This window comes from Drosophila bipectinata, chromosome 2L, assembly GCF_030179905.1.
Source record: "Drosophila bipectinata strain 14024-0381.07 chromosome 2L, DbipHiC1v2, whole genome shotgun sequence".
NCBI classification, from domain to species: domain Eukaryota; kingdom Metazoa; phylum Arthropoda; class Insecta; order Diptera; family Drosophilidae; genus Drosophila; species Drosophila bipectinata.
In genome coordinates this window covers 18,445,443-18,463,106 of record NC_091736.1, presented here as the reverse complement: position 1 = coordinate 18,463,106, position 17,664 = coordinate 18,445,443, and the positions used below count along the sequence as shown (strand labels likewise).

Below are 17,664 nucleotides of genomic sequence, written 5' to 3'. Positions count from 1 at the left end.
CATTGATTAATGCCGAAATATAAATGCCAAACTTTGTGCAAATAAACCTATTGGGGCGGGAATATAAACTAGACGCACCAGCAGGCTGCCACAACTCAATGCCTGCCAATAAAACAACTAATGAATGACAAGTTGCCAATGAGATTTGTTTTATTGATTGATGGCAATTGTTTAATCAATCATATGAAAGGGAAAATAGGCAATCACCAGCGGCATATTGGTAAAAAATTAAAGGGCTTTTTGCTTTTTACTCTAAAGAATTTTTTTAATCAACACGGGCTACGTTTAACTTTTATTGAAAAGTAATATACAAATATTTTGCCAGGACTGGATAGGCAGGAAGAGAACTCATTAAACACACACTTTTTATAGCTTAATTAAAAAACAAACAATTTGCCGCGCAAAAAGTTATTAAACAAATTGAAAAAAGGCAGAGCCAGTACACTGGAAAATTGATTGCAAATTAGATCCAAAGAGACTGGGAATGGGGATAGGATTAATAGAAATACATGTTTAAAATATTTATTAAATTAAAAATGTAATCAATTATTTATAATAATTATTACCATTTTTTTTCACTGTGTACTGTACTGAACCCTTTTAAATTGGTTTTTCCCCTTCTCTCGTTTCGTTTCACTTTATAGAACAACGGGGCCCAACAATTGGCATCGGAAGCGACCGTTTACATAATGCTCGAGGATGTTAATGATGAAATACCGTTATTCACCGAACGCGAACAGGAAACGGTCCTCGAGGGCGAACCAATTGGCACAAAAGTGACACAAGTGAACGCCATCGACAAGGATGGCACATTCCCAAATAATCAGGTGAGTACCATTCCTGCTGCGTCCTGGAAAATGGAGTTAAATTGAGAGCTGGGGGCTTGGGACGAGACGGGGAGTGACGGCTTTGGCCGGAAATGCCAGACGATTGGTAGCAAATTAATGGCGCTGACAATGAAGAGTTGCAAATCGAAAGAAAACGAGCCTGAAAAAGGTGACTGACAGCTGGCGAGATGGGACGAAAACCAAAGCATATTTAAAAGGCATTCGGTTGACTTTTAAAGCTTGTAATAATAGTCATTCAATACTGAAACCTAACCTTTATTTAAATTCTAAGATATCCCTGAAATTCCTTCTTAAACCTCTTAAATTGCTATCATCATAGCCATCTCCCCTTCTTGGCCAGCTACCTATCTCATTCCGCTTTCTGCGACCCTTTCACGCCCCGTAATTGTTTTTTTCTGCTCGCTGGCCACGTCCTTCGTCCATTTGGCCATCAGCTGGCAGCTGGCTAATAAATGTCAAAGAGTTAACATTTTTGCACGCCTTCCAAGTGTGTGCTAAGCCCTTGGTGAAAGTCCAAAGCGCGGGGCAGGGCGGCGACCTAATGCAAAATGCAGAGCCCAGAACCCAGAACCGCAGGCGATGTCTTTTGTGATGAAAAGGGGAAAGCTTAGGATGGAATGGGATCGGCTGTGTTGGGTCGTTCAGACGGGCCCCTCCAACCGCACCGCGATTATAATAATATGGCACTTTGGCGCTGGCCAGTCTCTTTTTTCTTTCAGCCAGTGAGCCAGCCACAATTTGTGTCCTCAAGCCAAGTAATTTGCATGTACGCGCGAAATGTCCGCACTAATTAGCGTTTTCATTTATAGTCCCAGCCACAGACCCGCCTGCGCCCCTGAAAGGTCTCAGGATTTGATTATCATTATCGTTCCGCTTTAATGTCCGAAGCAGTAATTAAATTTCTCACTTTCCTCACGCTCGAGCTCCATTTTTACTTTGTCTCCGTTTGAAGTTATGTGTGTGCCTGGCCGGGTGTTGGCATCGGGCGTCAGGACCATGTTTTAATTAACCAGAAAACCAAACAGAAATAAACCAGAGTGTCTTGTGTGTCGACTTTTAGGTCTACTACTACATTGTCGACTCGCCGCGGAACGAAGGCAAGGAGTTTTTCGAAATCAACCTGCAGAGTGGAGAAATTTTCACCAAAACCGTGTTCGACAGAGAGAAGAAGGGCGCCTATGCCCTCGAGGTGGAGGCCCGGGACGGAGCTCCCTCGGCCCGACCCAACAGCAATGGACCCAATTCAGGTAAGTGAAGAAAAAAAAGAGACATACCTCTTCTATAGCCAAATTAAGTCAAATTTAAGAAGGATATTTTCAAATTTAAACTGCCAGTCCCCTTGCCACTTTGCAAGGCCAGAAAAGTTTCAATTATGTATCTTTTTCAAACTGGCTGCTTATGCAAAGCAACAAACTTTTATCACATCAAGATCGGAAAACGCATAAAATAGTATAGCATTTGGCTGTAAAATGTTGTGTTCTTGAGGGCGACCGAAAATGGCAGCAAATAAATTTGCCTCGAATTCCCCGAAACCAAAAACGAATTCGTTCAACAAATATTGGCCAACGAATTTGTGTGTGGCGGTGTGTACTGGCAGTGGAGTGGAGTGGTGTGGGAGAGTGTGTTTAGTCGAGTGCATTTGGGGCATTTCATTTATGCGGCATGTTGACCAGGCATTTGCCACATTCGGCGTGGCGGACATCAAAAACATTTTACGTCAGCCGGCCTCCCGACTTTGAATGGCTAAGCTGGTTGGAAAAATATTTGACATAGGTGCGGATTGTTGACGGGGCTAGGACCAAGAACATAAAAGCATTTAGACTGAAGTGATTTTAGAGGATTATTCAACACAAAAGGAGGATACAAAAAGGGCTTTCTTTTCGGATACAAATTTCACTAAAAATTGGCTTAACTTGGTGGTCAGTTGTGTGCCAATTTTCAAAGCCAATATTTCTTTAAAAAGCATCATAATACTTTTCTGAAATTTCACTTTCCAAATCGGATTTGTTGTGTGCTCTTTTTCAATTGTGACACATTTCTATGGCAAAGCCTTGGCGTCATTGTTATTTGCTCTTCATTAAAAATTGCCCCTGAAATGGCAATCAATTTTTGTCCACGTTTCCCCCTCGTTGAGCGTTGATTTTGAAATTTTCTCTGTTGCGTCGCTCGGTCCGGATCGGCCCTGCCTGGGCCGGAAAATGCTTTTCAATTGTTTAATACATCGCTAAGCCGTACATAAGCCGTGGTAAATGGAAACGGCGAAAAAATAGACTCGCTAGCATACTTTTCATGGCGGCACATTGAAAATGATGTGCAATCAACGCGCAGAGGCAGAGGAGGCTGTTGGCCATGAAAACGAAAATTAAAAAGTTTCCATGTTTGTTTGGACAGCGCAAGGCATTGGCGGGGCCAACAGCTGAAGACTGGGAGCGAAGGGCTAGGAGATATATGTAAATTACAACAGTTGCTTCAGTAACAGGAGCTTGCGAATATTGATATTCATGTTGGGCAAATGCTGGGAAGGGTGGAGGAAAAAGTTGTGGCAAGGTTTCGGGCCTTCCAGGAGGCCTACACATTTTGTCGGCCCATTCTGCGGCAACAGCTTGCGGTTTGGTACTCGCAGAAACAAATGCAGTCCGCTGCTTGGGATCTTGTTTAGAGAAAAGCCATAAACTATTGTTAAATGCCAGAGCCATGAGATGATTTGTTTTTCGTTTCAATTTCGTTTCGGTTACGGTTTCATGTTCGTTTTCATTCTGTGCTTCGACTTTTGCTGATGCCAACTTTTTGGGACTTTTATTTATTGTTTTTAATTGAAGTTGCCTTATTTGTTTTTTACACGCCAGCACGAACAAAAACAAGAGAGGAAATAAATAAATACATCAGTGTTAGGGGTACTAGTGTGCTGTACGGTGTTTCCGGTGAAAAATGGCTTTCGAAATAGCTAGACTTCCATTTCGGTTCTTTTCTGAATTTCAATGTATTTCAATATTAAATAGGGACTACCTTGAGAAATGGGGAAAGGACCCACATTTTTCACAGCGTTGTCTATGTATATCTTCTGTCATTTTCATAATAATTATAAACAGTACGTCCTTAATGATTTGTAGATCGATTCTCCACCAATCTGCATCAAAACCTTGAAGAAAATATATTTTAAATGTTTTTTGGTCAATTTCTCCATGGAACTCGTTTAAAAATAGGGAAAGTATAGAAGTATAGAAACTCTCTATGCAGCCCACAGAATTTTTGTCCATATTCATGAGAGGAATACCGTTAAAGATTTGTGGATAGATTCTGTTCAAATCTCCACCAATAAACTATACTTTTCCTACGAAAGAATAAAATAAACTCTAAAGTTGAAGCTGAGAGGCATGTTTAACCCCCAAGAAAGCACCTTTCTTTCATTGATATTTGTTTTTCAGAGTCCTCTTCCCTTGCTGTTGCCTCTTATTTAATTTATTTCCATCTTGCTTTGATGCCTGGGATTTTTCTTGCCATGATACTGGCTTTTGTTCCACTCTGCTTTAATATTTGTTTGTCATTTTTAGCGCTTCGCAATGGCTTTCGTTTGCATTTGTGCTGTTTGCAGATATTTGTACCTTGATGTTTTCTGACTGCGATGCTCTGACTGCATTTGTTTGCTTTTTCACTTTCCTCGATGGCGGAGTTGATGTATTTTTGCTCCGCCACCGACCATTGTGTGCGGTTTCCCTGGATTCCTCTTTGCATTAGAGCGGAGCACACAGATTTCATTTGGTCTTTGTTATCCTTTGGCTTTGAGCGTTTTTGCTTTTATGCGGCGACCTTGTGACCTATTTAAATGGCAACGATTTTGTCACAGCTGCGCCCCGTTTCGGCTTCGGCGTGCATTTTCCGCTTCATTGGCAGCTGGCCCGGAACGATGCCAAACGGAACGAAAAATCATTTGGCTAAATAACAAACATATCTGCTAACCCACACGCACGCACAATCAGACACAATCGGATGGACCCGAGCTGGCAGATACACAGATACTCAGATACTTAGATACAGTTATCAATGGCTTGTTTTTCTTGCCTGTTTTTGCAGCTTTCTTTCCGTTTGTTGTTTTGTTATCTCCGGAACGTGCTCTTTTTAGTTATGCATACTTTTAGGCTTAAAAGCAGCCAGCCTGCACGTACGTCCTCTAACCATCCCGCAGCCTTCTGGCTTCCTCATGCATAAATTCCGCCGGCGGGAAAACCAAACCGAAAGCAGACAAACAAAACATGACAAATGTCGGAAAGTTAAATTTTAAGCATCAATGACTGCGTAGAGAGTTGTTGGTGAGGACCCTAGGAAAAGGACCCGATGGGGATAGAAATTATTATTTATCCTGGAGTTAGGAATTGAGCCACTCACAGAGCCAGGGGAAAATTAGGCCCTTCCTCCGGCACTCGTAAAAATCGCATTAAATAAAATAACCAGAATTTGCATGACATACTCGAGTGAATGGCCAGGGGCGACCTTAACAATGGCCCGATTGTTACACACATCATAAATTCCCAGAGATAGAGCAGCCGAGGGAAGCGGGAAAAGACTTATTGGGACTTCTACTTATTGGGAAGCATTCTTGATGGCAACACCCTTTCGGGCATAAACGGTCCAAGCAGTTGTCTAATTTCTGGGGCGGAAATAAGTGCTCGTAAAAAATGTTGGAGGCCATAAAATCGGAGGCGGCCGCACCCACAAATACACCGAATATTTGGCCCGCCCTTCGTCCGGGAACTGCGCTCTAAACGGTTTCTATGCTCCCGTTCCACGCGCGATAATGGCTTCATGTCCCGTCCACATCCTGGGCGACGTCCTGTCAGCCATTCAATTTATGAGCTCCTTCGAAGGGTCACAACAATTTGTAAATAGTTTGCTTGATTTTTTGTTTTCACCGTTTTAAACTGCTCTTGAGGCACATTGCGCATACGCCGTGATGTCATCAGGTCCACAATAAATGGCCGTCGAGTCGTGAATTCTGGGCCCCTCTCGGCCCTGGCCCTTGATGGCACTCGGCGGGACCATTTATCTTGATTGCCGCACTCCATCATTTATGATCGATGCTTGAGCAGGCGGAATCCTGGCTGCCAGACGTTGAACTTTCAGCTAGGGACATTAAAATAGTCTGGCACAGCATCAATATTTGCTGTAAATTGAATAGGTTCCCTAATGCTAGATGATAAGTGTAATAAGTGTACACAATACCTCGCAAATCGATAACCCGTACATGAACCACCTTCTTTCCTAGCCACTTGTGTTCTTGTCCGAAGACAATTTCCAGACTGTTGAATCTATCCCCAGATGCAGTCAGTCCCCACTGATGGATATACACTGTTAATATTAGCCCAGAAACGCCAAACAATTTGTCAAAAGCAAACCCCCGCCGGACCAAAGGCGGACTAGTTGCAGAAAAAACAAAGAGGAAGCCAAGTAAAAGTCTATATAGTATTGGTATGTGGCAGTGTGTGGAGGGAGAAATCATGAAAAATGGCATTTCCGCATTGCCAACTTCATTTCCGCTTTTCCTTCCGAATGGTCAGAATGGCAACAAGTCAACAACAAGTTGCCCCAAAGTGGCAGCTGCATTTACCACTCACTATTACTCGTCCGGGGCTCGAGAGCTGACAACGTCTTGAGAAATGCCCAAAGCGAAAAGGAAGGAATGCGCTCAAATAGAGTGGCAACGGGATCCAAAGGGGGAGGGCAAAGTAAACGCAAATATGTACTTTCGACCATTAAACAAAGCTAAAGGCACTTGGGCCAATTTGCTACGTTTTCTGAATAGCCCGCCCTCGATAAAAACAGCTGGAAATATGTAAACGCCGCTCCGCCAAGGACCGGCAATTTCCTTAAATTTTCGGCTGCCGAGCTTAAAGAAAGGCCTTTAACAACAATGGCCCAAAAATAGACACTCGGTGGCACAGCCGAGTCGAGTCAATTGCGCTTTCTAGAGCAATAAATCTTGGAGATTATTTTAATTTCATGCAAACTATTTCAAGCTGAGCTGCGTCGAGATGCCTGTCAACAACTTTTGCGACTCGAGAGCAGCAACAGCATCAGTCCCAGCGCCAGCAACACTACTACCAAAAGCGGCAACAAAAGATAACAAAAAGTTGCTAACCCATCACAAAAAAAAAACAGAGATGGAAGAAGGTTACGCAGTAACAAGCAGCTTTGAAAAACGAGGTTAAAATCCACACGCAGAGATGTAATAAAACGAAGTAGGGAACTTCGTTAATTACTCGGCATTCGCAGCAGGACGCTCTCGTACTTTCTCTCGCTTTCTGTTGGGCTTTCCCCGCTGCAAAATAACATTTTGAATTCGGAAAATTCTTTTACCAAAAAGGGGAAATATTGCTAGAAAGCTAACAGAACTCGAAACCAAGACTTGAACCCAGAGCCTTTTCGAATATTATGTCTACAATGGCATCCACTTTCTCCCCGACAATGCTTTCTAACAGAGCCAGAGGATTAATTCGAATTTGGCTCTCACTGTTCGAAGTCCTTCTGCCCCTTGTGGAACCCATGTTAGCCAGAAAGAATTTTTCGAAAAAAATCGCTCACAGTGCCGGCTTTTTGGCAGGTCTTTGAACTTGTGTCCAACCCAACCCATCGCGCTGGTCGTGTGTGCGTGAAAATCTGTGTGAATGGGGAAGGACTCTCAACATCCTGCCACTGCTGCTGCTCATGGCGTTTTTCGAGGGCGCTTCTGAACATGTTGAGCAGCCATCGAAGCGAATGCAATGAAATGCATCTCATGTAAAGTAAAGCGTAAGGACACCTCGACCGGGCCATCAAAAGTGCGAATCTGTTGAATGGGAGTGCCGAGTGCTTTTTGATGAGCAATATTAATGCACTTTGGCCCGACCTTGACACCCATTTCCCAACAGTTTGATTTTCCAACTTAATTATTTTATAAATATTGAACTTCAACAGAGACCTAGAGCTCTTTAAAGGCCATCCTTGTGGGCGTGTCTGGGCCCTCTTCAGTTGATATTTATGGCGCCGCACTCAGGGTCTACTTTTCAATAAACTGCTTAGTCGCAGTCTCGGTCGCAGGCAACCACAACACCAGAAAAAGCATGGCGGAATCTGCTCCAGCCTTCGGTGATTTATAAGTGGCTGGGTAGACACCCACCACCTTGATCCTGGTGCAGCCTTGCCCCCCTCTGGCGCATCTTGTTGCTATCAAACTGCAAATAAATGGCCGCCCGCGGAAGAAGAACTGCCCATTTGGCATAATGCTGGGAGGCCACCGCTTAAGCGTTTTCTGATGAGACAGCACACCTGGGTCTGGGACCTGAAACGAGTGTTTGGATATTGGAGGTCAATGATAAGGCATATCATTTGATGTTCTACTTTAAGCTCAAGTATCCTTTGAAGATTCCATTCATCTTTGTATATTCATGCAATTATTACGCCCAAGTGCATCGGAATCAGAGGGTCAGACATTCTCAATTAACATTCCCCAAGAGCCCCTTGGCCCTAAGCCCGGCCAGGAATGTTTTAATTGCCACAGGAATTCAGGTATTTGTAGCTGGCATCTTGGCCAGCAACTATGCCCGGCGTGTGTTTGTGGCTTGATAGCCATTAACATGGCCTTGTCATTCATTCTCATTCACTTTGACATCGTTGTTGTCGGTGTTGCCGGTGTTGTTGTCGTCGACGCTTTCAAACGTAAATGACACGTGTCAAAAGTCAGTAGCAACAGCAGCCCGGCAAAAACGTGCCACGCCCACACGGCCAACGTTAATTGTTTACGAAGCACAAAACCGAAAAAGTCCAACGCATTCGGGCCTCAAGTTGGTGTCGGAAGAGTCCTTATCGCTCAGTAGGGTATTTGGGGCTTCGATTTGAAACAATTTTTCTCCCGAGATTAACGTCACCCGAAAGCTGCTTGGCACCTTTTTGGGGCCAAATGATTAATGACAGCCAGTGGGCGGGGAGGTTGGAGGTCTTCCAGTCGTGGGCAGCCTTCCCTGGACGGAAATCTACTTGTTGGCGCCGCCCTCGCAGCCAATCAAATTTGTCCAAGAAGAGCGACCGGCTCTTTGATTTATTCTTGGCGATTTCAGCGCATTAATGATTACCCAGCCTGGATGATTGCTTTTTGCATAAATTAATCATATCGTGGCTTACGTTGGGGGGAGCCAAGTTTAAGGCCAATCAGCCTCGCAAATGTCATATGCTGGGCCCCCGATAGGAAGTAGTCGTCAAATTAGAGCTCCACAAAGTCAAGCTTCAGGTGGCACCCGCCACGCTCGTAGCCCCCATGGCTGGAATATTCAAAAAGACTCCGAATGGAATACACGGGAGTAGCACAACGAACGTCGTTTGTCGGCATTTGTCACGTGCACCGACAGGAGGCGGCTGGGGGCAGAACCAACTGTCGGTTTGTTTGGGAATTTGTGTGCGGCGTTTGATTGAAAGGCGTTGCGATTGTCGCTCCACCACGTTGCAACGCCTAACCCCAAAAGCACGAGCTACAAAAAAATGTGGAAAATATATGTCGAGGAATGCAGAGTGGGTCGGGAAAATGCCTGGCATGCTGTATTGCTGCTCTCAATCAACTCCAGCCAGTCAATCAGCCAGCCAGTCACTCATGCATTCAATTATCCAATTCAATTCATTTGAACACGCGTGCACTCGAAATTATTGAGCAAGCGGCTTTTGTTGAAACAGCCTGATGAGGACTTGAAAACTGAAGAGCACCCAAACTCAGCAGGAAAGTAACCATAGAAACAGCATTTTATTGCTCCCCCATTGCAGTTGCATTTCCTCGACATTTGCATCGGAATGTAACAGTTTAAAAAGCAGTTCAGTTCGTCCAAATTTCATGCTGCCAAAACATTTTAGTTGAACTAATACCAATGTCAGGAATACGTGTCCGCCCATCAGCTCTAATTGAGGCCACCCCCCTGTCGATACAATTTAACCTTCCATTTAAATATTAATTAAATCGGAAAAGTGTGAAAAACCAAATTATTACATAAATACGACATTTCGGGACTCACACTATACACACTTTATTTAATAGGGGTAATTAAAACTGCAGACTCCCAACGAAAAATAGAATGGCAAAAGTCCGTGTTAGGCATTTAATAACCCAAATAAAATCATTTTTTCCGCCACACAAATCGCAGTTCCAACATTTGGGCGAAAAGGAAATCAGGTCAGCGGCAGAAATTGCGTATACGCCGGGTGTTGCCATAGAACTCGATTGATTTTTTGCCAAACTGTGATACAGACAGGAATAAAAAAAGTGTGTTTAGTCTGGGGGCCTGCTTTCTGGCTTTGTTCGATGAATCGTGGGTGTACTAGGGATCCCTAGTTGGGGCTTATTCCGAGAATTTCAATAGCTTGAAACCAAAATCAAAAACTTCCAAAAACTCCCACAAGCCTGGAGTTTTTCCGCCTTTTTCAGCATGGCGTTTTGCATTTTCTAGCCCCTCCGGCTGTCGACACTGAGCCAAAACGCATAAAGTGTCAACTTTATCATGCGACCGCAGCCAACTAGCCCCGCTCCGTGCCCTTCCGGCCGGCTCTCTGGGAGGTAGAAAATATTACCGAGGCGTGCACATTCCGCACGTTTATCGGAGGAGGTCAGGACTGGCCAGAGGTCCTCTGGCCTTTGGCTGGCCATGTGCGCACTTTAAGCTTCCAAAAAATGGCGGTAACTATGCATTAAAGGTAATACACGAATTGGAGTTACGAGTATTATCCAAAGATATGGGACAAGTCTTAGTCCTTGCTCGCTTTATGTGCCTACAAGAAAGCCAATTTGCTCGTCACTCGCCAACAACAACTGCACAAAGTGTCAATGTAGAGTCTAACAATTTAATTAAAAACTTTATGGAAGCATGTAGCTGGTCCCCCGCCCGCCCACTACTAAGAAACAGAAAAAACAAGGAAAAATACTTCATAACTTCTGTGGCTGACAATTGTGGCTGGGAAGGAGGAGCGAGAAGAAACTGAAGAGTGGAAAATATTTTCATGTAACCAATAAAAGCATAAAGTAGACCAGGCACCAGAGCAGGAGGAGTGGCGTCGGCGATAGAGCTTGCCAGGATATATTGTCATAAACGTTGACGGAAAGCGAACATAGGAGTCGCAAGCTGAAAAATCATCATCAAGAAAGCAAAACAAAGCCGGCCACCCAGACACACTCCCCTGCCACACAACTGGGCGCAGCTGCTGCTGACAGAGGGAAATCACATGAAAACAACATGTCGCTGACATTGTGGATGTGGGCTGGTGGGTGGCATTCAAAGAAAGTCCTCAGCCCACTTTGGAGACTTGAAAAAGTTTTCAAACACTCGATACGGCTTCATAAGACACCAAAAAAAGACAACACAAACTTTTCACATATTTTACTTACAATTAAATGCAATTGTTACAACCGGGAGGCAAGGCGTGGCCGGGCTGGGGCGGCTGGTAATAATTTATGATTCTTCGGCGAGCGCGGAGCGCGTAAATTATGAAAATCCACTTAAACTTGCGCCGGGAAAACCGCGAAGAACCGCCAAGGAAAGGCAGCTAACGAAGCAAAACAAAAGTCTCAACAGGGCTAGACTTTTTTCACTTTTCCGCCCGTTGTTGCTCCTGTGTTGTTGGCCACTTTTATAATTGCTGGAATTTTTTTCCGCTGCCTTGGCATTTTTCCCTCAGACTCGAGCCACACCTCAAGTTGTGCACTGTAAGCATTGGCAGAACGGAGAGTCTTAGACTTTATCCGACACTTGATATTGAAAAGGACATTAATAAAGATCACAAGTGCTGGCTTAAAAATAGCAAGTATTTCCATGTGATTAACAAAGGACTTGACGAGCCAGAGAAAATTCCTCTCCATGAAACTCCCACTTTATGGAAATTCCTGTCTCCGTGCTTATAAAAAGAAAAACAAACAAGGATAACACTGTGAAGCAACATAATGAAAATACTTCTGCACATCGGTGTTGTTCTTTTTCATTACCCCTAATTAGTTATGAAAATGTCCCTTTAATTGCGGCTGTAATTAACTCTAATGAATTTTAATTGTCCCACTGCCATGATGCAAATATAATTTAATCAAAGACAGCCGTGAAATATGGCTGTCTCTCCGGTTGATTGTCGTCTGTGGGTCGGTGTGTCTGTTTATTTGTCAGCAGCTGTCACTGCAGTGTGGTTTTCGTCACAACACTCTCATACACATGGGTAATTACGAAAAACTGGTAAAGGTGCAGGTGTCACTGCTTTTACATTTGAAAGATTGAAATTACTAATAGAAATTTAAGTGAGCGAAAAAGTCCACCTGGCTGTAGTAAGAAATTGAAACTGAAGCCCTCATTGGGGTCAAGAGATGCATAAAACTGTCGACATAATTCACAGATTCATTGCGAGTCTCGAGGGCAAGAGACACAGATACACGGCGAAATGGAGGAAACATCGGTGCACAGTTGCAATTACCAATTAGAAGTTTGCTGGTTTCTTTTTCTGCATCTGCAGCGGAAACAATTTCATTGCCATTTTTGATTTATTCGCTATGGAGTCGCAGACAGAGCGAAGCACCGACCGGAAAAAGTAAGCGTGTAAAGGGAAAAAGACGGTCGAAATAAATCAGGGCAGGAATGCGAAACTATTGTTTTATACAGCAGTGGATGCTCCAATATTAAGTTCTTAAACTGGGGGGAAAATACAAAGTAACTTTGCTTAAATTAATAAACATTTTTCATGCAACATGCCCGCCACCTCCCACAAACATGTGAAAATATGATTATCAACTAATTTGGGCTGATAGAGGAGAGGAGCTAGTCCCCACTGGACTCGAGACCACCTTCCACATGTTGTCGCATTCTTGTCAACCAACATTTTCGTGTTGCATGCAACAAGGCAGAAGAATTCCAGCCCAACTCTCCATTGCCGCCTGCTTACACACTCCTTGCAACAGCTCAACGCTTTTGACTTTTAATATGCAAGCTTCCCGAAAAGCCCGACGAATCCCCCATCGCGCTGGGTTTTTTGTTGCAGATGAAATTATTTTGTTGGAGCGGCAACGACGTTGAGTGTTGCTTTGTTTGAAGAGGCACGTCGCACCCTGCTCTACAAATTTATGGTTGGCCCCCTCGTAGTCTTTTATTAAAGTTTTTGCACATTTCGTTCCTCACATACGAGTACAGTATGATGATTTTGTTGCTCTTCTCTGGAGGCGACTCCCCCTCCACACACTGGCAATTTCTCATATGCAACAAAATTTGCATAAAAAATAAAACATTAGCAGCCACGCCGAAAAATTGTTGCGTTCTTTTTCTACTTCTGCCCACATTACTTTTCCTTTTGGTTTTGTTCATGTTGTGTTTGGGGCGGGGTTACAGGGTCGGTGGGGTCGTGTTGTTATTTTTCCAGTTTGGTTACTCTTTGGGCCCCGCTCATAAAGATATATATGCAAATTGTGCTCCACTTGGCTCGCGGCGTCCTATGCGCACATGAGTTGCCCTAATCATGTGCCACTCAGTGGGGCAGCTCTCCCGAAATGAGCGGAAGGGTGACAGGTCAGATTATCCTGGCAAATAGGTAAACAAGTTGTGAACATCGGGCCGGAGCCTTATCCTTTTCGGAAATTGATTTTTCAAAAGTAATTTAAAAAGTTCATTCGCAACTTCAATAGTCTCTGTTGGAAGTTTGAATCCCTTTTTAGCCAATTATCTGTGATATGCTTTTGATAGATTTCTAAACCAAGAACCTGTCCGGAAAGAAAGGGTAACTGTTCGCAGAATATACTCCCAAACTGAACTGGGAATTAATTTAAAAAGTTATGCCAGCCTAAGCCTGCCAATGCCGATCGATCTGATGAAAGCAAACATAAGCTCGGCTTCTGTAGCATCATCATCAATATGTTTACATTTAAGGGCGCCACTGGGCAAAATAACGAAAACCGAAAACTTAATAAAAAAGCGACTTTGGTTAAAAAAACGCACTCGCTCATGCTCTGGGCGGCAAATTCATTTCAATTTTTCAGCTGCAAAGCTCCTGGCAAAAAATACTCTACAAAGGCCGCGAAATTGCAGTCGAACGCCCCGTTCTGGCGTTCTGCTGGTGGGCCCAATAAAAAAAGCTTTGTTAGCATAAAATTGAACATGTGTGGACTTCTGGGGAAAAAAAAAACGGGGGACAGGGCTTTGTGCGTTCCTGGATCCTTTTTTCATTGTAGTGCTGCCCGACAGAGGCGCATGGATTATCCCTTGGATTATCCTGTGCAGCATGGCTGCGTTTTAGTTGCAATTTCTTGGACGCGCTTCCCCTCGTGTTCCGGCTGTTGAGAGTCGAAAAGGCAATAAAATGGCCTGCCCTCACGTTCAATGGGTCCTGGAAACAGGCCATGGGCCAAATACACGGCTCCTTGGCGTGTTTTCTTTAAAGTTCACCCGAGTTTGGCCAACTTTTGTCTTCGGAAAAACTTTCAATTTGACTAATTGAAAGTGTATTTGCAAAGGAAGAAAAATAATTTTCATAATTTGATTTCGCTCGAAGCTCCCAACCGTTTGGCGCCTGGGCAAATTTTAAATAAATAGAACCAGCCCGGGCGCAGTGGAGTTCACGGAAAAAAGTTGAAAATTAATTATAAAAGGGCTAATAAAGGGCGGTGTTGTCGTCTTTGTTTTGCCGCCGCCTCTAATTGAGTTCATCAACAAAATTTGGGGCTTTTTTTAGGTCGGGTATTTGCCGAGTAATACGCTTAGGCAGGGGCGGGCTTAAGTGTAACTCCAATTGCTGATCGCCTTTGTGTGTAATCCGATGCGCTTAGTCCCCGTGGGATTCCCGTGTCAGTGTGTGGAACAATGAGTGAAAGTATGCCACATAAATTTGCGGGCGCCAAAGGCTTCGCTCTGGCCGTGTGTGCGTGTATGGGAGGATTTAGCATGAAATTTTAATAATATGGATGAAATTCCCTTCAAAGTTTTGCCAGGGAGGAGACAGGAATTTGTTAATTTCATATTTAAACCAGGAGTTTGCAGAACAGGAATTTTAAGGAGCCTTAAATGGGGAAAATTAAGAATGATTCAATAATGCAGTTCATAAACACAACAAATTGTAAAGTATTCTGGACTAATTTAAAGTAAAGCTCTTGCTTTAAATGGCAACTCTACAATAAACAAACGGGCTTAAGTGCTCCAGTCCCCAAATAAAAAGTAAACGCCAGGCAAACACCAAGCACCCACACTTACGTTGACACAAATAAACAAATACCAATGGCAGCCGCAAACAAAACGGAAGCAAAGCGAAATCCTGTCTCGCAATGAGCAAACAATGGCCGAGCGAGTGTGTGTGGGCGTGTGAGAGTGTGTAGGGGCCAAAAGGGTTCAGGTGGGGTCAGCTGCGGTTAAATGCGGATGCGGAAGGGAGCAGGGAGCATAGGAAAGGGTGGCCCCGGCATGTTGGTGTCAAGACAACAAATTGTTTTATAATGCTTACGAGAGGCCCATCCGCCGCCCAGACAAAGGCCACACACAGAAGACAAATCCGAAATGGAAATGGAAGCCCAAAATGGCCACTCACACTCCTCGGGGCGTGGTCAGCCGGCAGTTGGGGACGGGTTCGGCTTATTGTTCACATTGTCTAAGCTTAAATAATTTGCCAGTCCACGACGCCAGTCAAATGTCACGACAAAAGCATCGACAATTCTAGCACCAAAATATGGCCCCTCGCCATTGTTGTGGTGCTGTTGTTTCGAAAAAGTCCGTGAAAATGCCTTCCACAAAGCGCAGCATAAATGATTGCCCCCCTGCCCTGCTCTGCCCTGCAATTCCTCCTTTTTTGGAAGTTTTTCTTATTTGGAAAAGTTTCCCATAGTTTTTGCACCTGTCGAAAATATTGCAGCCAAAAAGGAATTTGTTATTGGCTCCAGGGACGCGGAAGCACTCCACTTTGGAGTGCCTTTTGTTTTTTTGCCCTTCCCCGAAAGCTGTTGCATATTTACAAAATTAAATACTTTTCCCTGCAGGAGCTAGTGTTTTTTTTCTTCTGAATATGCAGGTGAAATTAAAATAAATGCGAGAATGACTGTGATTTCTGCGCCCCAGGAAGCTACTCATTTTATTTGCAACTCTTTAGGCACAAAAACGGTTTAAAAATTTGCTCTATTTTCGCTCCAGTTTGTGCCTGTAATTGAATTTCCCGCCTTGTTGGGGTTGCCTTAACATTTCATAGAGATCGAATGGGATTCATTGAGTTGTCACCTCCGTAGCTGCAAATTGGCCCGACTAACACGATTTGGAGCGTTGTAGGGAAGGAGCAGGGGCTGTTGAGTGTGGTGACTGTCTCGGCTCGTAAATTGGCATTCATTTGCATTACCGTTGAAAAGTTATTTGCACATGCATGTGTGCACTTGGCCCGGCCGCACGCCCCAGCAAATTGCAGCTACTAAAGCGCTAAAACGTGACGACAGATGCCGGAGAAAGCTGGCTAAGGAAGCTGCTGGGAGCTCACAAAAGTGAGTGGGCCGTGCAAATACCCAAGTAAATTCGAGTGCAACAAGGGCCGGATCGAAGGCTAAGACATGGCATTAGTCTTCTCCACTTTTATTTCACTTTACTCAAACGCTTATTGGCTTAGTCGACAATGCAGCTGCAGACTCAATAAATGCCGAGGCCATGCATCCATACTTTCCTGTAAGCCGATTTGCCTCGCATTTTGCCGCCTAGAATGTCCTGGCCCTACCCTTTCCCTCGAAGGATCCAATTGCCTGATTGAAGAAGATTTTGTCAAGGTTTTTCAAATAAAAAGTAAAACATTATTCTTCAAATTTACTAAAAGTGTTTTTTCTTTTCTCTTCCAGGTATGTGATGTTTCTTAATCATCAGAGTACTTTTATTATGTCTGTGAGTATATTTTTAAAATTGGGGAAAGTCTTTTTAGAAAACTGGTGATTTAAAGACCTTTAAATATAGCAGATTACCCTTGTTTATGTTCCATAGTCGCTTCAAGCTTCAACTTCTATTCGCCTTAATGCCCTTTTCTAAAATTAAATGCATACCATCAGCCGATGATGGCCGCTTTTATAGGAAGAGCGGTCTGGTCTGGGGTGGCTAAGCGAGCGGTGCAGGTGGAAGTTGCCTGAACAATGACAGTCCTGCCATTTACAACCCGGCTGAAATAAACGCAAAATGACAGCCAACAAGCTGCAGCAACAGTACCTGTGCCACCAGTCGCGACAACCCCAAACCGAAAACAACACCAACAACAGTCGTGACGCAAGTTATGCTCAAAGTGGAAGCGCAGTTAAAGTGTCAAAAACACGCGCACACAAACACAGGAGAAAGGGCAATGGGGGGTGCACCCCATTCAGGTGGGGCAGCCACCACCTGAGTGTGTCCCTTGCCGGCTGGGTGCGGGTGTAAGTCAGTTTTATAGATTTTTTCGCACGTGAAGCATTTTAGACGCGCCATTAATCTCAAACACTCGTGGCGGCCCTCGCAGACCACGCCCACGGGGCTACAGTGAGAGAAAAACAAAGCCAGCTGGCCATTTGCTTAACGGGCTATCTAACACAAGGTAACTCCCATTTTCTCTCACTGCAATCATGGCCACATTTGTCATAAATATCGAACAAGCAAGTGGTTGCCACTTTCTCCATTTCTCCATGACTTTATTTTTATGTGACCACACACCCACACCCACAGATACTCGAACAGGCACTTACGGGAGGCGTAGAGGGGCGTGGCACTGTGCAGCACATGCGATTGATTTAAAATGCTCTTGAAATTATGTACGATATATTTGACAAGTGAATTTATTTAAATTTTTGTTTTTGGCAGGTGTCCGGGCCGGG

At 44.1% G+C, this 17,664-nt stretch overlaps 1 protein-coding gene across 9 annotated transcripts in view; it reads left to right on the top strand.

Annotated features, from left to right (window-relative positions):
- The window catches only part of LOC108132279 (neural cadherin), an 82,838-nt gene that overhangs the window by 26,193 nt on the left and 38,981 nt on the right, over positions 1-17,664 (top strand). For all 9 annotated transcript variants that reach the window (XM_043213698.2, XM_043213694.2, XM_043213695.2 and 6 more), the window contains 2 exons: positions 645-827; positions 1,909-2,095. In XM_043213698.2, coding sequence (XP_043069633.1) covers positions 645-827; positions 1,909-2,095 — 370 coding nt within the window. The remainder of the gene's footprint in view (positions 1-644; positions 828-1,908; positions 2,096-17,664) is intronic.